Source organism: Ursus maritimus, unplaced genomic scaffold (assembly GCF_017311325.1).
Source record: "Ursus maritimus isolate PB19 unplaced genomic scaffold, ASM1731132v1 scaffold_2, whole genome shotgun sequence".
NCBI lineage: Eukaryota > Metazoa > Chordata > Mammalia > Carnivora > Ursidae > Ursus > Ursus maritimus.
Genome location: NW_024424452.1, coordinates 91,889,262 through 91,913,161, shown reverse-complemented (window position 1 = coordinate 91,913,161; position 23,900 = coordinate 91,889,262). Strand labels below are relative to the sequence as shown.

The window sequence follows — 23,900 nt, the reverse complement described above, 5'->3', positions numbered from 1 at the left end:
GGCAGCGCGGGCTGACTTTCGCGGCTCGCACCCAGGCTCACCCGGCCAGGGAAAGGGTTGCATGAGCGGTGGGCCAAGGGGTTGGGGTTGGGGTGCGGGGAGGACCTCGGGTCCTGGGCGGGGGAGTACAGGGAGGGGGAGGAGGGCCGGGGCGCGGGGGAGCGCAGGGACATGGCAAAGCTGGACGATGAGAAGGGGGCAGCGGTGGCACCCGGACACCCGCCCGCGAATGGATACCTGCTGGTCCCGGGGGGCGAGCCCCCCGGAAAGCTGAGCGCCGAGCCGCAGAACGGGCCCAAGGCCGGCTGCCTGACCCTGAATGGAGTGTCTCGGGACAGCCTCGAGGCTGCCGCTGAATCCCTCGGCAGGCCGCAGACGCCGCTGGCTCCAGAGGAGGAGACCCAGACCCGGCTGCTGCCTACGGGCCCCGGGGAGGAGACCCCCGGGGCCGAGGGCTCCCGGGTGCCCCAGACAGCGCTGTCTGCGCGGCGCTTTGTGGTGCTCCTGATCTTCAGCCTGTACTCGCTGGTGAACGCCTTTCAATGGATCCAATACAGCATCATCAGCAATGTCTTCGAGGGCTTCTACGGCGTCTCCTCCCTGCACATCGACTGGCTGTCCATGGTGTACATGCTGGCCTACGTGCCCCTAATCTTCCCGGCCACGTGGCTGCTGGACACCAGAGGCCTGCGGCTCACCGCCCTCCTGGGCTCTGGCCTCAACTGCCTGGGCGCCTGGATCAAGTGCGCCAGTGTCCAGCAGCATCTCTTCTGGGTCACCATGCTGGGCCAGTGCCTGTGCTCCGTGGCCCAGGTGTTCATCCTCGGCTTGCCCTCCCGCATCGCCTCAGTGTGGTTTGGGCCCAAGGAGGTATCCACAGCCTGTGCCACCGCCGTGCTAGGCAATCAGGTAAGAACTAGAGTAAGAGATGAAAATTCGATCCTTCAGGACCAGATCAAGGCATAGGCTGTATGAGCTAGGCATGCGGATGGACCCTCAGGAGGCAGATGTGTATAAATGAAGGAAAGGAGATGTGTCGTTACAAGGTAGGAGGCAGTCTTGGATTAAAGAGAGTATTTGATTTATTTGTAAGGACAGAACTTCAAAACCAGTTTGAAGTGACTACCTTATCATCTTGCTTTGAGAATTACCTATAAAATAAATAAGTGAACTGGCCCACAGATCCCTAACATCATAGAAAACTTGGCAGTGTAATAACCAGTGAGACTTAGGTATTTTTGTCCTCCCCAGTGTATTCTTTGTAAAAGGAAGGTGCTGGATTTTGGGAAGTTTGTTCTCATTTTAAGTGATCCGTGTGAACAGCTCCTGTTTTATTTTATTTTGTTTTGTTTTACTTATGTATTTATTTTTCTAAAGTTTATTTATCTTTGGTAGTAATCTCTACACCCAAGGTGGGGCTGGAACTCATGACCCTGAGATCAAGAGTTGCACACTCTTCTGACTTGAGCCAGCCAGGCGCCCTTCCTGTTTAATTTTATATGTTAGCAATCAGCAGAGTGTCTGGTACATGATACTTACAAATGACAGCTACATAAACGTTCTGGTGGTAAAGACCTCACAACATGCCTGAGTCCAAGTACCAAATTTTAACAGTAAGAAAATGCAAGACAGATCACAGATCATGGAACCCATTCTAAAAGGGTGGCTTATTTTGCCAGTTCTCCCTTAAAGTGCTATCTAGTCCTTCTAACACCATAGGTTCAAATTCCAGTAGCATTCCAGTAGCATTACTAACTAGAATGGTGTGTGTGTGTGTGTGTGTGTGTGTGTGTGTGTGTGTGTGTATGTGTGTGTGTGTGTGTGTTGTAATTGCAGATTGATTCTTTTATTGTCATTTAAAATTTGCATATGGAGTTCTGTGATACTTTATGTACATTGTATTGAGTGTTCGTTCAGCTTGAGGAGAATAGTAGTTAAAAATCTATATACCATGAACTTCACCTCTCTCTGCCTATATTCCTACATGCTATGTAACAAAAGAATGTTACGCTCTTACTTCCAGTCTAACACTTGTTTCAAGATCACAAGATTTAGCCAAAATCCATAAAAAGGCGAGCTCTACATGTTTATTACTTTATTTTTATCTTCTTTCTCTAAAAGTACAGAAGAAAAGGTAGCTTGTTGTTCATATTCAAAATAATTTATAACTGATATTTTAGTTGGTTGCTTCCATATGTTTAGATAGGAACTGTTTTCTTTTTTTCAATCTTTTTAAAAATTTTTTAAAAGATTTTATTTATTCGACAGAGATAGAGACAGCCAGCGAGAGAGGGAACACAAGCAGGGGGAGCGGGAGAGGAAGAAGCAGGCTCATAGCGGAAGAGCCTGATGTGGGGCTCAATCCCATAACGCCGGGATCACGCCCTGAGCCGAAGGCAGACGCTTAACCGCTGTGCCACCCAGGCACCCCAGGAACTGTTTTCTTAAAGTATTTTTCATTTACAATATTATATTCCATATTCATACTTCATTGAATGGCAGAAATATTATTAACTCCATATCTATGGATTATCTACTTATGGATAATAAATGGAAATGTTTTCTTATATGCAGATTTCCCTCTGATGTTCAGCACACCTCTGCCTTCTTCGTACGTTCTCCCTAGGTGTTCTTGTCCTTCCTTGACTGCAGTAGCTGTGCACGTGTTCATGGCCCTCATTTTCAGCCTAAATTATGGCATGATCATGTATAATAAGATTCAGCATTATTGAGCGTTCACCAAGAACCTGGCACCATGCTAAGTATTTTACATGCATTGTGTCCTTGAGCTTAATAATATAAGGTGGGAACCATGAGTCTCTTCATTTTCTAGATACAGAAACTGAGACTTGAAGGGAATGAAATTATTTTCCAGGAGTCACACAGCTAAGTGGTGGCAGAGCATTCACACCCAAGTCTGTCTGATTGCTGCATCCTGGGTTTTCACTATCCATCTCTACGGCCAGGTCTCTAACCTGCGAGACCCTTTTAAAACATGGATCAGATCCATCTCTCTGCCTGGAATGTTCTTCATCCTAGGATCACATCATTACAGCCTTACTGTCACTCAACTCTCAGTTTAAATTCATTTTAAATATCATTTAGTGGCATTTCTTGAGGATCCCATTTAGAGTTGCCCAGTCACTCTCTTATTACATCATTATACTTACCTCCATATGGTGCTTATCACTGTCTGATATATTTATGCTTATATATTAATTGTTATTACTCATTTCCCATCCCCACCATTAGATTGTAAGTTTCATGAAAATAGGCATGTGGTCTGAATGTATACAGTTGTCTCACCAGCATTTAATACAGTGCCCCACACATTATATATTCTCCATAAAATTTGTTGAATAAATGAATCAGCTTCAGACTCATGTAGATATTGGCCAGCTGAATGTTTCCATATGATCCTGCCCATCCAAATTTGCCTTGTCTCCTTCTCATTTCTCTTCATTTCTACTAGCACTATCTTAGCTTTGGCCACCGGCGGCCCTTACCTAGAGGTTGCTGGCTGACTTTCCTATCTGCAGCTCTCGCTCTTTTCCTACTACTCTCCACATTCATGCACTGTGGTCCTTCCGATGTGCAGATCTGTCCAGGACACTCCCTTGCGCTCTGCAGTGGTTTCCATGGCCCTTAGGATAAAATTCAAACTTTCTAATGAGACAATGTGAGACCGTTTGGATCTGCCTCCTGTCAACTCTTGGGCTTCACCTCTCCACACCCCCCGTTCCTCACATCCACATTCTTTCTCTGCTCTGAGGGGAATTGTCCACCACTTAGAGCTTCTCACAAGGTCATGCTCTCCTCCTTCCTTTGTACGTGATGTTCCCTTGGCTGGGAACACCCTGATTTCACTTGGCTAACTCCAGTTTCTTTTTCAGATCTTTGCTCCTCCAGAAACTCTTCCTGAACCCCAAGTCTGTACAAAGTGCTCCTTCAAAGTAGTTTCTAGGGTAGTAGCTAGGGTGACTGTATATTCCAGTTTGCATGGGATAATCCCTGTGTAGAGCTGTTCATTAGAATAACTACTCATTTAGTCCCTTTCACTCTGAATAGTGTTCTCATTGGGATGATAGAGCATATGATCATCCCAGTCTTGGCACCCTCTACCTCTCCATCACTGTCTCTTCTAATTACCTGTTTAATGGTCTCTATCCAACTTTTTGTTAAGGAGCAAATGAAGTGTTTGGTGACTCTTACTATCTGCCTCAGCCTCCTTTTGGAAACCAGTCTTGGGGCCCTTCCTCCTCACCTCTATCCCTGAAAGAATCTGCTATTTTTCTCTATTGAGTTCCTTTAATACTTTAATTTTATTTCTTTCATTGTAATTATCATATTCAACCTTGAGTTTTTCTTACTGAGGTAAAATTCACAGAACATGAAATTAACCATCTTAAATTACAGCTCAGTGGCATTTAGTGCATTCACAGTGTTGTACAACCATCACCTGTATCTAGATCCAAAACATTTTCATCTACCTTCAAAGAAGACCCAGTACCCACTAAGCAGTCACTCTTCATGCACCCCTTCTTCTGTCCCCTGACAACCACTGGTTTGCTTTTTCTATGGATCTAGCCATTCTAGATATTACATGTAAATGGGATCATTCAATATATGACATTTTATGTCTGGCTTCTCTCACTTAGCATGTTTTCAAAGTTCATCCATGTTAATATTTCATTCTTTTTAGGGCTGAATAATATTTCATTATAGGGATGTACCACATTTTGTTTATCCATTCATCCACTGAGGGACATTTGGGTTTGTTTCTACGTTCTGGCTATTGCAGATAGGGCTGTTATGAATATTCATGTATAATATTTGATATTTGTTTGAATACCTATCTTTAGTGTTTTGGGTATTTGTTTAGGAGTAGAATTGCTAGGTCATATGGTAATTCAATGTTTAAGTTTTTAAGGCACTGCCAAATTGTTTTCCACAGTGCATGCACTGGTTTACAATCCTACTAGCAGTGTACAAGGGTTGCAATTTTTCACATCTTGCCAACGTTTGTTATTTTCCAATTTTTTTTTTTGTTTATTTATTATAGCCATCCTTGTGGGTATGAAGTGGTATCTCATTATGGTTTTGGTTTGCATTTCCCTAATGATTAATGATGCTGAGCATTTTTTTTCATGTGTTTATTGAACATTTGTATATCTTCTTTGGAAAAATGTGTATTCAAGCCCTTTGCCCATTTTTGAAATGGATGTTTGTCTTTTTGTTGTTGAGTTGTGAAAATTCTCTATTTATTCTAGATGGTAGACCCTTCTTCGATATATGATTTGCAAATATTTTCTCCCATTCTGTATGTCATCTTTTCTCAGCCTTACTCTGCATATTCTTCTTGCTCTTTTTGATTGTAAGCATCTAAAGGGTAAGGATGGAATCTTACACATCCTTACAGCAGAATTATTCAAATAGTAGGAGTTTGTTGAACAGGAAAGTCATTTGTCAGCAACTACCCTTTAACAGTACAGTAAAAAAAAGAAAAAAAAAAGAACATGGTGTGGGTTTTTTTAAATAGTTATTTATTTGGGTAATCTCTACACGCAGTGTGGGGCTCGAACTTACGACCCCAGGATCAAGAGTCCCATGCTCCTCCAACAGAGCCAGCCCAGCATCCCAGAACCTGGTGCTGTAGAATGTGCACCTTACACCATAAATACACTAGCTGTCTTCTCTATGTTGTATTAATTGTCAGTATGTCCTTTTTTTCTCTTATTAATGGTAGCTATTAACAGGATTGTTTATTTTACAGCTTGGAACTGCAGTTGGCTTTTTGCTACCACCAGTTTTAGTGCCCAACACACAGAATAACACAGATCTTCTGGCTTGCAATATCAGTACCATGTTCTATGGAACAGCATCCATCGCCACGTTTTTATGTCTTTTAACAGTAATTGGTAAGCAAATTATTTTACTTATTGCTTAAATAGATAAATGCATGGCAAACATATGGAAATAAACATAGCTGACCCTGAACATTTTTATGATAATATCTCCAGTGCCATTTGCTTGTTTCATTCTTGCTGTCGCACTTGTTCCGATAATGAATGCTACACCCCTAGGGATGTGTGATGGTCAGCCACATCTCTTTTACTATCATCAAGGGTTTCAAGACTAATTCATCTAATTTCTCTCCCTACTAACTTTTCTTCCCTGATAACCGTTGTTTCCAACATGCTACCTGCCTCCTGTTTGCATCTTCCTCTACGTGCTCTGCGGCTTATGCTAACACAGCCAGGAACAAATTCTTGTCGTGCTTTGAAATGATGCAAAGAGGCTACAATCTTGTTTTCTTTTTTAATGAGAAATCCTTCCAAGGATCCCCATTTTAACAATTAACTGGATCTGAACATGTTGACCAGTGAACGATCCTGGGCAGTGGCAAGCTGTTCAGCAGTCTCAAACTGGCGGCTGTCTGCTTGTTAGGCCACTCCAGCAAAGCACTACTGTCACCACTCGTCCCTGAGTCCTCTCGTCTGGGCCTGTCTCTTGAAGCAGTCAGTCAAAATCAGCTGCAAGCAGCCATCGTCAGTTTGGAAGAAGGTTTGGGAAGGTCTGCTTTTTAAAGTTTATTTTTAATGGGAAACGATTTTGCTTGCAGGGACGAAGGACAGGTTTTTTCAGTAATGTGGTTGCTAACGTCACTGTAATATTGCCCTTTGAGCACTCAGGATATCTTAACTTGATTTGAGGAAGAAAGCAACTTTAAAGTTGAAAGGCCATCTTTTAATCATGAATATTTACATTTATTGCATTATAGCTGGAGTTTTAAAATGTATAAGATTAATTTTTACCATGGCTATAATAGTAATGAAAAATTCAAATTTCGTGATCTCCAGATAGGAAATCCTTGTTTTTCAAAGGCATGTAGGTTGAAGACTGTTGATAGAGACTGCCTTCATAGATGAACTGCCCGTACATTTAACTTCCCTTTAGATAATGAAAAAAATATTCTCTCGGTAGCATATAAAGTATTCTGACATACCAAATCTACTCATTTTATGTTTCAATTAGGGAGTGACATTTAGCTGTGTAGAGACTACTGAAAAAGGACAATTATCCCTGTACTATTTCAGCAGTTTAACAAAGTTTTAAAAGAAATCTACAGTTGACCCTTGAACAACATGGGTTTGAACTGCACGTGTCCATCTATACACGGATCTTTTACAGTACTGTAAATATATTTTCTCTTCCTTATGATATTCTTAGTAAGATTTTCTTGTCTCTAGCTTACTTTATTTTGAGAATACAGTGTGTAACACATATAACATACAAGATATGAGTCAATTGACTGTTATCAGTAAGGCTTCTGGTCAACAGTAGGCTATTGTTAAGTTATTGGGGAGTCCAAAGTTATGCATAGATTTTCAGCTGTGTGGGGGATTGGTGCTCCTAACCCCCATGTTGTTCAAGGGTCAACTGTATATTTTTAAAAAACAAACTCTTAAGTCGTCTTCTCTGGGAGCCATATTTGATTTGCTAAATGACATATAGTTTGTATATATTTTGCATAAATGGATCCTCTATCAGCAATAGGGATTATTAATATGTAAAATCCTCCTTCCTACGATTGCTTGTGTATCTTCACATCAATTCTGGTTTTCCTTTTTTTAACTGTCTTTCATTGCTTTATCTCTTTGGAAGAAATGAGAGCACAGGCTCTATATAAGATATCTATACATATGAAATTATATATGTGACACATATGTGTTTAAGCATATCTGTATGAGATGCTACAAATATAAGATTTTTATTTGTCAGAGGAAGAGGACAAAAAGGCAATAACAATAGGTGTGTCCTTTGACATAGCACCTGTGTTATTTGAGAAATTAAAAGAGACCTATATCATGTCCATCATTACTTATTTATGCACTCATAGTTTCTGAGTGGAGATGGAGCCAGGAAAAAAGGGCTCACTGTCAAGTTTTGCTTGGTGACCCATAATCTTAATCTAATGAAACATAGTTTAAAAGGGAGATAATATACAGTTGTGACATGAATGTCAGGTTGAAAATCGTGACATTTAAACAAAAAAATTTATCTGTTTTCCTTATACTCAAATATTTGCTATTGAGGAAAATAGGGATTATTTTTAAAATCCCTGCTTAAAGGTCCTTAATTACTAAGAGACAATCCTGCTTCCCTCTAAATACTTCCCATAAATACTTTGGAAACCCAACCAAATTTTATAAAGTGATTTGGCTTTGCTGTTGCTTTTCAGCAATGTGACATATACCAAATTGGTATTCAGCAGTCTTTGAAAAATGCTATCTGGAGGCTTCATGCCCTGTAACCCTATTGCCCTCCCTTAGTCATAAGCTTAGTCATGAGTGTAATCCATCTAGCATTTCTAGGAATAACCCAAGCCTTCCACCGAATCTCACAGTAATGCTTCATTCTTCATACCCCATGCCATTGTGGCCTCTAACATTTGGTGGTTTGGTAAGTACCAAACATGTTTAAAGGCATGCCACCTGCTGGATCATCTAATCTGCATAGCCATATGAGGGCAGTACTATTATCATTCCCGTTTGATAGATGAGGAAAGTAGGACACAGAATTGAAGTGAATGTAATCCATCCATGGTCATAGTGAATACTGCAGATGAAATTTGAGCCTAGGTACCCTAACACCACAGTTAAAATGTTATATATAGAAATATGTCATTTTAATTTTTCTTTAGTCTTTTTTTTGTTCCAGTTCAAATTCCTCTTGTATAAGGGGTAATGCTGTTGTGTTTGAAGCTGTCCTTGTGCAGGAGGACAGTAAACTCTACCACTTAACTCAAATGTGCAAATTAAAATCCTTACCTTCCTGACTCACTAACATGAGTGGATGAGAGAAAGCAGAAGTAAAGGCAATCAAAATATTTAATATTAAGGTACTTAAACACATGAGTATATAACATGGATATATAATTCTAGTTTTAATTCTTATATTCAGGATATTTATAGATAGGCTGCTATTGTAAACATTTAACAGAAATGTGTTTTACTTAGTCTATAAGAATTTCAAGCCCCTGAGATAAAGTCTCTGACTTTTAAAAGTAGGTATTCCTGGGGGCACCTGTATGGCTCAGTCGGTTAAGTGTCTTACTTCAGCTCAGGTCGTGATCTCGGGGTCCTTGGATTGAGCCCCGCATTGGGCTCTACTCTCAGAGGGAGTCTACTTCTCCCTCTCCCCGTGCTTGTGCTCTCTCTCTCTCAAATAAATAAATGGATTTTTAAAAAAAATAAGTATTCTTGAAAATGACACTGCATTCTGTGTAGCATTCCATAATGGCAAGATTATTTTGCATATATTATATCATACAATCCTCATAACAACTGGTTATTTCCATTTTATGTATGAGGAAGCTATAGTTGAGAGACAGGAATTGACTCCTTCTGAGTTATACAAAGATATGAGGCAGAGCCAGTATTCAAACCTCTACATATCTTGTTATAAGTTAATGTGTGGAATGTCTGCTTGAATCATACAGAGACAAATAATGAAATCAAAAGATAATGTTATTATCTAATTCCAAAAAGTGGTAGTAGTCCTAAACACAATAGATTTCCTTCTTTTTTTTTTTTTAAAGATTTTATTTATTTATTTGACAGAGATAGAGACAGCCAGCGAAAGAGGGAACACAAGCAGGGGGAGTGGGAGAGGAAGAAGCAGGCTCATAGAGGAGGAGCCTGATGTGGGGCCGATCCCGGAACGCCGGGATCACGCCCTGAGCCGAAGGCAGATGCTTAACCGCTGTGCCACCCAGGCGCCCCAATAGATTTCCTTCTTATTCATCATGGGAGAAAAGGTTTGAACGTGGTGCCCCAAAATCCTTTGGCTACTTTGGAGAATAACTGCTTGAATAGTTGTTTATTATTATTAGTAGTAGTATTAGTATTAGTATTAGTATTAGTATTATTTATAAGCTCTCTGCCCAGTGCGGGGCTTGAACTCATGACCGGACATCAAGAGCCGCATTCTCTACCGACTCAGCCAGCCAGGGGCCCCAATAGTTAATTATTTTATTGGCACACATTTTTGGTGGGGAGAAGAAAGAAGAAGGCTATTGTCTTCATTCTTTAAAGGAAGCAATGCAGAGTAAACAGGGTCATAGACCAGTGGTTTTCTGCCCCTCCATTTCCTTTTCTTCATATAGACTGAAACCCAACTTTAGTGTATTGAGTAGCTGATAGATATGGGCCTGATTTTCTCCAACAGGGTAGATGACTACCTGAAACTAAGAGATAACACATGTATTCAGAAAATAAATTCAGTGAGGTTGAAGACTAATATGAATTGTTCTCTTTTTGCATTTGAGTTCAAATCTGAGCCATTTATACTTACTTTACCAGAGTAAATGCGAACCTAAGTAAGAGACCGAAGACTCACTCAATCCCCATGACTACCTTGTAAGCATCGTTTTTATGTTCTGAAACTTCGTCTTACAGCTGCGTGAGTTGTGTATTACCACTATTAACGAAAAGAGATATCTTGTATCTTAACTAGGACCCAAAGAGACTTTAGGAAAGGACAACAGGCGTTCTCAACAGTGCAAGGAGCAGATAGGGTAAACAGAAGAGAAGGGATTGCAACGACTTAAACATTTTATGTGTAGCAGTCCTCCGATATAAGGACATTCAAAAGTAAATATTCATGAGTATGTCTCCTCTTGAATTAGTTGTGACACCTGTAAAAATAGAAGTCTGTTTTAGTTTGGTAAGTTATCAGTATATCCTAATTAATCGATGTTTTGGGTGAGCTGTGTTCCATGAATCCACCTGGACCTTTTCAATTCTAGAGGTGTAATTAGATCAGATGATAAAGTTTGTAGCAAATAGTAGAAGAAAACAGTTACTAACTCAAGACAGTCCTCTAAAAAGTAACATATTGGTTTGCTCGTATCTGATGTTACCTGTAATCACAAATTGAACTAAGTGTAGAAATGGAATTGTTGAAGACTTTACTAGAATAAAAATTAATCTTGCTCAACTAAGAATAGAATAGTCAGTGGGCAAGGTTGTGACATATTATTGATGGTTTTGCAGTTATGTGACTTGGTCAGATCTCTGAGTTGTAGTCCGTTTCAGAGGACTGAGAGGATATTCTTCAGAAGTTAATGAAAATGAAAGGCTCACTGTAAGACTTTCACTACGTCTTTAAGCTTAAACTGATTTAGTCTGCTCACTAAGGGAGATCCATGTATTTAATTACCTTCCCATGTGTTTCCAGCATTCAAAGAAAAGCCTCAGTATCCACCAAGTCAGGCTCAAGCAGTTCTTCAAAAAAGCCCCCCTGCCGAGTACTCCTATAAGAAATCAATAAGGAACCTATTTAAAAACATTCCCTTTGTCCTTCTCTTGATCACTTACGGTAAGTGGTTTTCTTTTACTTTGATTTCTGTATAAAACTTTGAGCATTGTAGATTCTTTTCATTTAATCTAGTGGTTTGAGCTTTAATTAATGAGATAGATTTGTTAACTATAAAAAGAATGATGGCATAGTCATAAACTTAAATTTTGAACTAAAAGCAAAAACTTCAAGATGGATTTTCTTAATAATTTCTTAATCTAATTTCTTAATTTCTTTCTCTAATTTCTTATGTTTTTTTTTAATGATTTTTTATTATATTATATTAGTCACCATACAGTACATCCCCGGTTTCCGATGTAAGGCTCGATGACTCATTAGTTGCGTATAACACCCAGTGCACCATGCAATACGTGCCCTCCTTACTACCCATCACCGGCCTATCCCATTCCCCCACCCCCCTCCCCTCTGAGGCCCTCAGTTTGTTTCTCATAGTCCATAGTCTCTCATGTTTCATTCCCCCTTCTGATTACCCCCCTTTCTTTATCCCTTTCTTCCCCTACCAATCATCCTAGTTCATATGTTCCATAGATGAGAGAAATCATATGATAGTTGTCTTTCTCTGCTTGACTTATTTCACTTAGCATTATGTCCTCCGGTGCCGTCCATGTTGTAGCAAATGTTGAGAACTCGTTCTTTCTGATAGCTGAGTAATATTCCATTGTATATATGGACCACAACTTCTTAATCCAGTCATCTGTTGAAGGGCATCTTGGCTCCTTCCACGATTTAGCTATTGTGGACATTGCTGCTATGAACATTGGGGTGCATATGGCCCTTCTCTTCACTACGTCTGTATCTTCACAAACGCCCAGTAGTACAATGCCTGGATCATAGGGTAGCTCAATTTTTAACTTTTTAAGGGACTTCCACACTGTTTTCCAGAGTGGCTGTACCAACTTGCATTCCCACCAACAATGTAGGAGGGATCCCCTTTCTCCACATCCTCTCCAACAATTGTTGTTTCTTGCCTTGTCTATTTTTGCCATTCTAACTGGCGTAAGGTGGTATCTCAGTGTGGTTTTGATTTGAATTTCCTTGATGGCTAATGATTTTGAACATTTTTTCATGTGTCTGTTAGCCATTTGTATGTCTTCATCGGAAAAGTGTCTGTTCATGTCTTCTGCCCATTTTTTGATTTGTTTATTTGTTTCTCGTGTTAATTTCTTATGTTTTTAAATAAAATATACTACATCTCAAATAGACAAGCACCACCTCCTTTTTTGAGTTTCACCAAGTATTTTAATTAAGTCCTACTGCTGGAAGCATATGGAAAATGTCACTAGTCCTTTCGCTGACCCCTTGCAAACTGACATCTATTTTGACTACTCAGTCAAAACTGACATTAATGCGATCGCCCTAACCAGTTCTAACTTGAAAAGCAATTCTTATCCTTCTAGATATTTCAGGATAGCTGACAGATACTCACCCTGACGCTGTAGCTTTGACTGCAGGCACCAACCCATTTGGTTCCCTTCAGAGTTTGCTGACAGTTTATTCTTTGTTTTTTATATCAACACCGTTTATAATAACTGCTAACACACCCTATTTCTATCTTCCTTGTCTTCAGAAGTCACTCACTGCTGTTCTTTCTCTTCTTTACATCTGTTGGGGAGTGCATACCCTAGTAGATAACCGTTCTACGAGTTGTAACAAATTATGCCCTGACCTAAACTCACTCACCCTTTTACCCGGATTACTTCATCTTCTTCTTCTTTTTTTCAGTGAAAAGTTGAACACAAAGGTAGAACGTTTAATATAGTGAATTCCTATGTACCTATCATCACCCAGCTGCAATTATCAACATTTCACTATTCTTGCTTTATCTCTTTCCTCTACATTTTTCCTGGATTTTTTTTTCTTGGAATATTTTTAAGCAAATCCCAGATGTTATATCCTATCATCATTAAATACTTTGCCATGCCATAGTGCCTTTTCTTAATTTTGCTGGTTACCTCCACTGGTTAGCTTAAACCTAAAACACATAACTAGGAAGTAGAGAAAGTACAGTGAGTGAGTGAGTGATTATTATCTATAAGAGCAAATTCATTTCTTTCTGTAGCCTGTCATTTAAGGAAGAAAGACTCCTACCTTCTTTATCTCTTACTGTCTCCCAAGATAAGCTTTCTATGAGCCAGTTTATAACCAGCCCTTGTCACAGACATACACGCTCACACATACAAACACGCCTCCACGTGCATGTATGCTGTGAATTCCAGTCTCTGTAATTCTGTGCCATTATTCTTTTTACCTGAAATGTACTCCTTTTTTCCCTTAAGCAGTCCTACAAGAGCTGGCTTAACGTTTGCCTCACTTACTCTCTAAAGTAAATACAAAAATCGTCAAAAAAAAAAAAAAAAAGAATCAGAAAGAAGGCATTGGGAAACACTGTGGAGAGTTCGCCAGGAGAGATGGAAAACTTTCTTGACCTCCTATTCTTCACCGAAGGGGTGCCTAGTTAGGGATTATGGTTTTGAATGAGTGTGTCACATCACACCTTTCGACAGTGCACCGGTCTCCCTCCATGACTAGTATTTTATATGTAAAGTTGGAGCAAACTCGGACGTGGGGTGGTTTAGATAGGGGCTATCCTCCTAGGACAGGTTTTCAGGATTACATACAGGGTCCAAAACTTAGGAACCAAATAGTCTAAGGTAACATTTTCTTGAGGTAGGACTATTTGGAGAAAACGCAATCCTTCACTATGCCACTCTTGCTATTTGCTATCTGAAACTCAGACAAATAATCTAGGCTCAGATAACAGTATTTCTTGCTCTTATGATCCTTCATCCTGACTCTTGCTATCTTTACTCAGGTCTGGAATAGATGAAAGATCAGCGTACAGTACAGTGCAGTAGGGTACCCTCAGGCCTGAGCACAGGCCTCCTTGCTTTCCTTGGTCTCCCCAGGCTAACCACGCTGGGTCGCTACATGTATCCGAACTCACTGGGAAGTGAGCATCAAAGGCCAGTTACTCGGGATGTTTTGATACGATCTTTAGACAGCCGTATGTCTCATCCTGCAATCTTCCATTTAAACATGGTTTGTAAGGGAACTTGACTAATTGTAAAACTCCCGCAAAAGAAGTAAGGGCCAAGAAACAACAAAGATAGTGTCAATGAAGAACAAGGTGAGAGACACATTCTCAAATATCAGGATTTATAAAACAACGAGAATTAGGATGCCGTGTATAAGCAAGGGATAGACTAGTAGATTACCGGAATGAGTAGAGAGCCCAGTGACCTACTTCTCTGTATCCGTTTGCAGGCCGGTTTGTATGATAGCAATGAAATTCTGCGAATGAAGAATCTCAATGGCCTGACACGTCAAAAATTCATTTACTGCCAGTGCTGCGTGTTCAGCGTGAATTGGCAGCAAGGTGCTGCTCCCCAGAGTTAACTCAGGGATCCAGAATGACATCTTGGCACATGCTATTATGATTACTAGGGCAGCAAATGGGAAATGTCACTTTTGCTCACATTTAAGTCATATGGCCATGCCCCTAAGTGTCTGCAGACGCTAGAATACAGTGATCCTTTGATTCCTAGTTTCACTTTCTCTGGTTTCCGTTACCCATGGTCAGCCACAGTCAGGAAGCTGGTGCTCCTCCTTCTGACCTATCACAGAAAGTCAACAGTAGCCTAACCCTACGTCACACGGTTTATGTCATTCACCCCACTTCATCTCATCACGTAGGCACTTTATCATCTCACATCAGCACAATAAGAAGAAAAAATACAGTACAATAAGATTTTGAGAGAGAGGGACCACATTCACGTAACTTTTATTACTGTATATTGTAATTTTTCTATTATTAGTTATTGTTAATCTCTTACTGTGCCTAATTTATAAATTAAACTTTACCATATATATGTATGTATGTACAGGAAAAAATATGGTGTGTGTCGGGTTTGGTATTATCTGCAGTTTCAGGCATCCTCTGGGGGAACTTGAAACAAATCCTGTGCAGATAAGAGGGGACTACTGTATTTGCAAAGAGCTCTAATGACTAGAACATGTATATATGAAAACTAGATGTTTGTGTAAGAGAGACTATATAGAAATTGCCCTGGGATAATTGATGATCCATATGGGAAAAATAAAACTAGCTCTCTAGAACATACCATGAAAAAAATGAATTGCAATGGATTAAAGACCAAAGGGTGAAAATTAGAACTTTCAAGTTTTAGAAGTACATGTAGGAAACTGGCTTTAGTATTCTTAAAAGAATTTCTTGGGATGCCTGGGTGGCTCAGTCAGTTAAGCATCTGCTTCGGCTCAGGTCATGATCCGCCAGTCCTGGGATCGAGCCCCATGTTGGGCTCCCTGCTCAGTGGGGAGTCTGCTTCTCCCTTTCCCTCTGCCCCTCCCCCTGCTTGTGCTCTCTCTCTCTCACTCTCTGTCAAATAAAGAAATAAAATCTTTTTATTTCTTTATTTGACAGAGAGTGAGAGAGAGAGAGCGAGAACACAAGCAGGAGGAGGGGCAGAAGGAGAGGGAGAAGCAGGCTCCCCACTGAGCAAGGACCCCGATGCGGAACTCGATCGCAGGACACTGGGATCATGACCTGAGCCGAAGGCAGACGCTTAACTGACTGAGCCACCCAGCATCCCATGAACTAGAATTTCAAGTATTGACTCTGATAAATCTAAAACCTATAATATTGAGTGATAAGAGCAAGCTATAGATAGATACAAATAATATATTATTTATATAAAGTTCAATTACATGCAGAATAATTCTAATTGTTATTTATGGATACACATATATTCAATATCTAAAATGATAAGCACTGGGGTACCTGGATGGCTCAGTCGGACGTCTGACTCTTAGTTTTGGCTCAAGTCATGATCTCAGGGTCCTAAAATTGAGCCCCGTGTCAGGCTCCCTGCTCAGCAGGGAGTCTGCTTCCCCTCTCTCTCCTTCTGCCCCTCTTCCACTCATGTCCTCTCTCTAAGATAAATAAATAAATCTTAAAATAAAATAAAGTAAATAATATAAAATGATAGGCCCTAACAGGAGGGTCGGGGTTACCTCTGAGAAAGAATGGGAGAGAAGAACAGGATTAGAGATCTAAACAGTGAATCTGAAACAAAGATGGCAAAATGTGAGTGTTTGACAAGCTGGGTGATGAGTAAGGGTATTTGTTAAATTATTCTCTGCACTTTCTTCTATGCTTGAAATATTTAATAATACACTTAAGTCTCGCTAGAGGCCCACAAATGTGCCAGTAATCAGCAGGATTCAAACCCAGTCATATGCTTTCTGATAGCCAGCTGTTTTTTATTTTTCCTTTTTAAATATTCTGGAATTAATATTATCTTACTAATTGCCTTGAAGTCTTTGCTGCAGGGGTGAGATCTCTGAGGCGGAGATTCTGTCTCCTGTTTGAACACTCACTAGCTCGGGGACATTGTGGGTGCTCAGTGAGCAGTCCGCTCAGTGCTTCATTGCTCTAGAGTGTTCTGCATGGAGATGGGAGTTGTGGTCGGCATATCTGAGTCCAAACAATAATAGATGGTGTAATGACAGAAGTTTACTATTGTAATCTCTGTAAGTTGAGGTGTTAACTTGATCATTCCATGTTCTGAAAGGGAATGGTCAGAGTTTTTAGTTTTCTCTGGCAGCTATCTGAGAAATACGTTATATTTTCACCATTGTCACAGAGTACTCCATTATCACGTTACGAACTAATAAATGGTACGTTTATAATTTTCTGTTTATTATTGTAGGTATCATAACTGGAGCATTTTACTCAGTGTCAACATTATTAAATCAAATGATACTGACATATTATAAGGTGAGTTTCCGTCTAGACTGTGTCGCATGCCTGGCCAAGAATGTTATTTATTTAGCGTAATTTCTGTTAGCATGATCATAAGATTAAAGATTTATTGGGCGCCTGGCTCGCTCAGTTGGGGGAGCGTGCTTGACCCTTGATCTCAGGATTGTAGGTTCAAGCTCCATGTGGGATGTAGAGATTACTTAAAAATAAAATCTTAAAAAAAAAAAAAAAGATGTATGACCTTGTTGCTTTAAAAGATTTTCTTTGAGAATACATTTAATCCAATTTATAGAACACACAAAATGGAAGGAAGAAGGTATTATTGCTGTGACAATACATAAGTCTTTTTTTCAGTCCTTTTTAAAAGAAACATGACTGGTTATATGGGAAAAACAAACAATTTTAAAGGAAACCAGCCCAAATATAAAGAAGTAAAGATCAAGCTGTGACCTGTCTTTGCTTTTGAAAGGAGAAAGCAGTTGTAATATATAAAAACTATCAGATTAATCTCCTTCTCAGACTTCTGTGAATTACATGAGAATTCTAACAAAAATCATTGCACTTTCTTAACCATAGAGGATCAAGAAAAATTTATTTTATTTCTCCCACATTTTAGGTTTTCTTTTTTTTCTGGTTTGAAAATAGAATGTCCTTGATATGTGCTTTACCTGCCCCCTACCCCCTCACCCTAACAGATGTACTAAATTTCCTACTATTTTATCCTGTTATTTCCATTGACTATGAAAGGTATGGGAATGTGAAAGATCTATTGGAATTAGAAGTATCTGATTAACTTCTTATGAAAATTTTTTTAAAGGGAGAAGAAATCAATGCTGGAAGGATTGGGCTAACATTGGTAGTAGCTGGAATGGTGGGCTCTATTCTTTGTGGCTTGTGGCTAGATCATACCAAAACATACAAGTAAGTGATAGTAGATAAATGTGTGGTGTACAGCCTAGGGTATTTGGGGTTTAATGGAAACTTTGCTTTTTATTTTAAGAAATTTAAAAAGTGTTATTATTACTAAGAGACTTGGATTCTAGACATTCTTAGATTCCCTTCACTTCTGAATGAAGTCTATATATTGTCTTATTTTATCAGTCATACTTTGAGAATTTGAATACCTTATGAAGCTTCTTCCCCTCTAATAGGAATCATGCACACATATGTCTTTAGAAGGGATCATTACTATCCTACAAAAGCCCTTTCTGAGAAACATTTGACTTCTGACAGAGACTTTATCCTGTTCTTTTCTCATGTCGTAAGCTTAAAAACAAACAAACAAAAAGTTGTCTTTCCTACCAAAAAATTGCTATTGAGCATAAGGCATTTTTGGTAAAAAGTTATTGCCTAAGAGTGCCTGGCTGGCTTCGTTGGTGGAAGGGTCATGAGTTCGAGCCCCATGTTGGGTGTAGAGTTTACTTTAAAAAAATAATAAAATAAATAAATAAATAGAATCTTGGAAAAAAGTCTTTAAAAGTCTTTGCCTAAAGTGATCCACACTATTGCACCACTTAACTATAATATAATACATAATATGAAAATACTATATGAATTATACATTTATATAATCAAAATTTTAATACAAAAGAAGAACTTAGGAATACCAACTGGGAGACTGAAAAGGGATTTCAGGGGCAGCATCTTTTACATTGAGCCTTAAAAGAATAGCCATATTTATATGGCTATATATATATTTTTTGCTTTTTTAATTTTAAGTATTGTTGACATACAATATTATATTAGTTGCAGGTGTGCAGCATAGTGATTCAACAATTATTTTCTTTTTTTAATTAAGTTTTTAAATTCCAACATAGTTAACATACAGTGTTATGTTTCAGGTGTACAATATAGCGATTGAACAATTCTATACATCACTCAGTGCTCATCAAGATAAGCGTGCTTTTAATCCCCTTCACCTATTTCACCCATCCCCCCACCCATCTCCCCCTGGTGACCATCAGTTTGTTCTCTATAGTGAAAAGTCTGTTTCTTGGTTTTCTCTCTCTTTTTTTAGCCTTTGTTTTGTTTCTTAAATTCCACATATGAGTGGAATCATATGGTATTTGTCTTTCTCTACTTATTTCATATAGCTAGATCTGAATAATATTCCATCGTATATATATGCCACATCTTCTTTATCCATTCCTTATCGATGGACACCTGGGCTGCTTCCATAGTTCAGATGACTATATTCCCTGTGCTATACTTTTCATCCCCGTGACTTACTTATTTTATAACTGGAGGTCTGTATCTCTTCCGGTCTTGAAGGAGCGGCCTTATGTAGGAACATCCCCCGTGTAGACTCTGTGTGCCTGGCTGCTTAGGCTGATCAGCTGGGGCTGGATTTGGTCCGGGCCAGAGGTCCTGGTGTGCTCCATGCCAGAGGCCACCCTGGTGGGATGGCTAGAGCTAGAGCACATTTGGGCCCTGGGGGTCCCAGGGGCTTCATGTCAGGTCCACACTGGCAGAATAGCTGGACCTGGAGCAGGCGTGAGGTAGGGGTCCTGGGCATTTGTAGGCACTCTGTGCCCTGGCTGCCGTGGCAGGATGGCTGGAGCTAGAGTAAGTGCTGGTGGGGGTGCTCTGCACCGGGTTGCCCCGGTGGGACAACTTGACCTGGAGCAGATGCAGTCGGGAGGGCTTCCCTTGCAGGACAGATGGAGCTAGTGTGGGCTAGTGGACTCTGTCCCTGTCTGTGCTCTCAAGGGGCCGCTGTAAACAGTGGCTATCACAAGCATCTCCAACTCCAAAGTGAGTTCCAGCAGTTTCCCCACTGTTTGGCAGACACTCTAAGGTTAGTAAATGGATTTCCTTCACTCATAGTCTAGTTGCTCCTTAAACCACTGTTTTGTTTTTGTTTTTTTGCTGTGCCCCAGGGCAGGTGAATCTGAACAGGGACAGCTCAGTGATATCTGTCCCTACTGCAGGTCATAGGGTCTCCAGTGGGGTTCCCACTGTTACCCTGTCTCTGTCTCTCCCGATCCTCTCTATGTGGTCCCTCTACCCTTTATTATGCAGAAGCTGTTCAGTCAGTCTTCAGTTCTTCTTCAGGAGGAATTGCTCTCTTTCTTTCTGTCTTTCTTTTTTAAAAGATTTTTATTTATTTATTCGACAGAGATAGAGACAGGCAGCGAGAGAGGAACACAAGCAGGGGGAGTGGGAGAGGAAGAAGCAGGCTTCCCGAGGAGGAGCCTGATGTGGGGCTCGAACCCAGAGCTCCAGGGTCCGCCCTGAGCCGAAGGCAGATGCTTAATGACTGAGCCACCCAGGCGCCCCAGGAGGAATTGCTTTCTATGTGGATTCTATGTGTCTGTGGGAGGACATGAGTTCAGCGTCTTCCTAGGCTGCCATCTTGGGCCCCTAAGTCAAAAATAGCTACTTTTTTTTTTTTTTTTAAGATTCTATTTATTTATTTGACAGAGAGCGAGAGAGGGAACACAAGCAGGGGGAGTGGGAGAGGGAAAAGTAGGCTTCTCGCTGAGCGGGAAGCACAATGCAGGGCTCGATCCCAGGACCCTGGGATCATGACCTGAGCCAAAGGCAGATGCTTAACCGACTGAGCCACCCAGATACCCCAGAATAGCTACACTTTTTAACAGGCAGAATCTTCCCAACTGCTTGGGAGAAATGAATGAATGGAACTATAAATAAATGATGGAATGAAATAAAATTAATGCATGAAATATGGAACTGTCACCTATGTATCCTGTGTACCTTTCAAGGCTCAAGATATGTTCGATATCATCATGTAAGCCCTTCCAAAGACCTCTCATGTTGAAAAACTCCAAGACAGCTCTCCCATAATTTAAGACAACACTTGCTGTAGTTTCATTATTATGAAATGGTAGCTTACATTCGATCTGTAGATAAAGGGAACATATGTACAGGATTAAAATTATTCCTAGCCTTTGGTCCACTTTACAGTTAGAAAACTTGATAGGCATAGAAATGTCTTCTTTGTTGTCCTGATTTTGTTCTCAGAGTAATTGCCATTCATTCACCAGACTTGTGTTGTGGCCATAGTTCAGCTAGGGATTGTGACAAGCGACATAGAGTCCCTGTCCTTGAGACATTTATGGTCTAGATGGGGAAAATAGAGTGTTTGTATATGAAAAATAATAATGTAACAGACTAAAATAGATGTCGTACACCCAATAGATGTCTGTCATGTGACAGTTACGTAGCTACTAAGATGATAAGGGGATTTGGAAGAAGAGACAATGTTATAAGCTGCCGTGGTTAGGAAAGGGTTTTGGGAGAGGTGGAATTTGAAGTCAATCTTCAGATACAGATAGGGAACTATCCCACTTGGTGGCACAAAAATGATTTGATCCATATGAATATTCCTTCCTGTCTGAACATTGGATATGGTGTGAGTTTTGTCGGTTGCTACTGTTGAATCTTAAATGTAAGCTTTAAAGTCCACGCTTTGGTGGAAACATTTTCCATACGACGGAAACCTAATCTTGAAAACCAAGGCATTTATTACTGTATAGAGAGAGCAATGGTTAGCGACAGGATTTTTATATACCTAGGAAAATCAGGCAAAATACTAACAATTTTGTTTTTGTTTTAGACAGACAACTTTGACAGTTTACATTTTGTCTTTTTTTGGAATGGTTATATTTACTTTCACGTTGGACCTTGGATACATTATGGTCGTGTTTGTTACGGGAGGGGTGCTCGGGTAAGCATCGTGTGTGCGTGTGCGTGTGCGTGTAGGAGGAATGTTAGCGTGCTGTTACAATTTTGAAGTATTACTACTGTGGTTTTAAATTTTTAGTTCATTCAAATGTCCTTTAATATTTTAAACTTTAAAGAATCTATCCTGTGCACATAAATACGTAATTCTTTGGAAATTAAAAAAAAAAAAGTAGTTTACAATGTTTTTTTGGTATATATGATAAGTGAAAAATGGATAAGCCTTCCTTAGTCCAGGTAGCTTTATTTAGTTAGAAAAACAACTGAGTTCGCAAATTAGAGGTAAATTTTTCTCAAAAAAAGAAAAACTTAGGATCTGCTTTACTTCTCAGTTCTTCTGTCCCTGGGCTGATTGGTGAATAACAATAGGGCCTTACTGTCACACATGAATTCAAAACGTTCAGTTATCTGATCACTAGAATAGGCCTGAGAAGTAGAACGATTGCCTCAACATGTGATATTGCCCTCAGTTAACTGTTTCTATAATTCTGGATTTATTTTCCTAGTTTCTTCATGACCGGCTACCTCCCAGTGGGTTTTGAGTTCGCTGTTGAAATCACTTACCCTGAATCTGAAGGCACTTCCTCTGGTCTTCTCAACGCTGCTGCACAAGTAAACCTCTGACTTCTCTTAAATCTGAGATGATTAGTTTGCTGACTAGTCCAGTGGATAATAAAGTTAAAAAGAATTTTTGTTCGAAAGATTCTACCTTTCAATGAATGTTTGTAGAAGCTAAATCATATGAATAAGATAGGAACAGTTCTGGGGAAAACGTTGCACTTACTTCAAAGAAGCAAACTTAACAATTATTTCTCTTATTTTAGATATTTGGAATTTTGTTCACGTTGGCTCAAGGAAAGCTCACATCAGACTATGGTCCTAGGGCAGGAAACATTTTCCTCTGTATTTGGATGTTTCTAGGCATCCTTTTAACAGGTAAATTAGGGCATTTTCCTGGCAAAATTACTTATGTCATATTGCCTTTTATTTAATTTTCGTGTCTATTGATTCTCACTGACTTGGCAGAACTCAGGGGGAAAAAAGAGATACAAAGCAGGATATTGTCTTTTCCCAAGGATATGAATCTATCAATTCATTTTTCAGATTTTAACCTCAATACTGTTACTATGCATAAAAAACAAAACCATTGTATTAGGGGTCGGTAAAAATTCTGGACAGACCTGCTTCTCACGGGCTGTGTGACTTTAGACAAGTGACTTCACCTCTCAGATCCTCCTTTTCTCATTCATATAACAGGGTATTAAAAAGCCTGCCCTAGAGGGTTGTGACACGGATTAACTGCGGTGCTTCATGAAAAGCTCCCAGTGTCGCGTCTGGCACCTAGAACATGCCTAATCGCATCCTCAGTGATGATCGTGTGTGGTGGTGGAAATAGCACATGGAAGGGTTAGCCAGTAGTACCCGAGATAGGGATAATCAGAGTAGACATGGGCAGGAATGAGAGTAGGGCCCAGCCTGCCCAACACTAGAAAAAGAGCACAGAAGAGGGCTTTTATCTGTAGTCTGTCTGGGCGCATTAGCGTAAAAATGGGTTTAGAAGCAAAGTTTAATGTCCGGCAGTGTTTCTACACACACGTTGCTTCATCTGGTAGCTCGCTTGGCTGATTTCTTCAGTGCAAACTATTTTATACAATGTACACGGTACCTGCCAACCGAGCCACATATCCTGCCTCCTCCGCCTTGTACTTGATGCTCCAATGGTCCCCAAACTACCTCCAGTGCCAGATTCTTGTTCATTCTATTCCTGTCTCGCATTCTTTGCATGTACTGTTTCCTGCCCAGAATGCCTTCCTCTCTCTTCTTGTCTGCTTGACAAGTTCCTACTCATTTTTCAAGTTTCAATTCAAATGTATCTCCTCTAGCAGGCCTTCTGTGATTTTCTCCAGATTGACGAGGCCTTTTTTTCTCCCATGCTCCTACCACACCTTCTACATAACCTGCGTGATTGCACCGATCCCACAATGTTATAATCGTTCGCATGCCAGTATTTCCTTAGAATCGAGGGTACTCT

At 40.0% G+C, this 23,900-nt stretch overlaps 1 protein-coding gene across 1 annotated transcript in view; it reads left to right on the top strand.

The window, feature by feature from the left end:
- The first annotated feature begins 151 nt into the window (after positions 1–151).
- The window catches only part of FLVCR1 (FLVCR heme transporter 1), a 25,873-nt gene continuing 2,124 nt past the window's right edge, over positions 152–23,900 (top strand). Inside the window, exons 1-8 of the mRNA XM_008701239.2 lie at positions 152–909; positions 5,774–5,918; positions 11,242–11,382; positions 17,112–17,179; positions 17,982–18,085; positions 21,744–21,854; positions 22,375–22,480; positions 22,693–22,804. Of these exons, the coding sequence (XP_008699461.2) occupies positions 172–909; positions 5,774–5,918; positions 11,242–11,382; positions 17,112–17,179; positions 17,982–18,085; positions 21,744–21,854; positions 22,375–22,480; positions 22,693–22,804 (1,525 nt within the window). The 5' untranslated portion in view covers positions 152–171. The remainder of the gene's footprint in view (positions 910–5,773; positions 5,919–11,241; positions 11,383–17,111; positions 17,180–17,981; positions 18,086–21,743; positions 21,855–22,374; positions 22,481–22,692; positions 22,805–23,900) is intronic.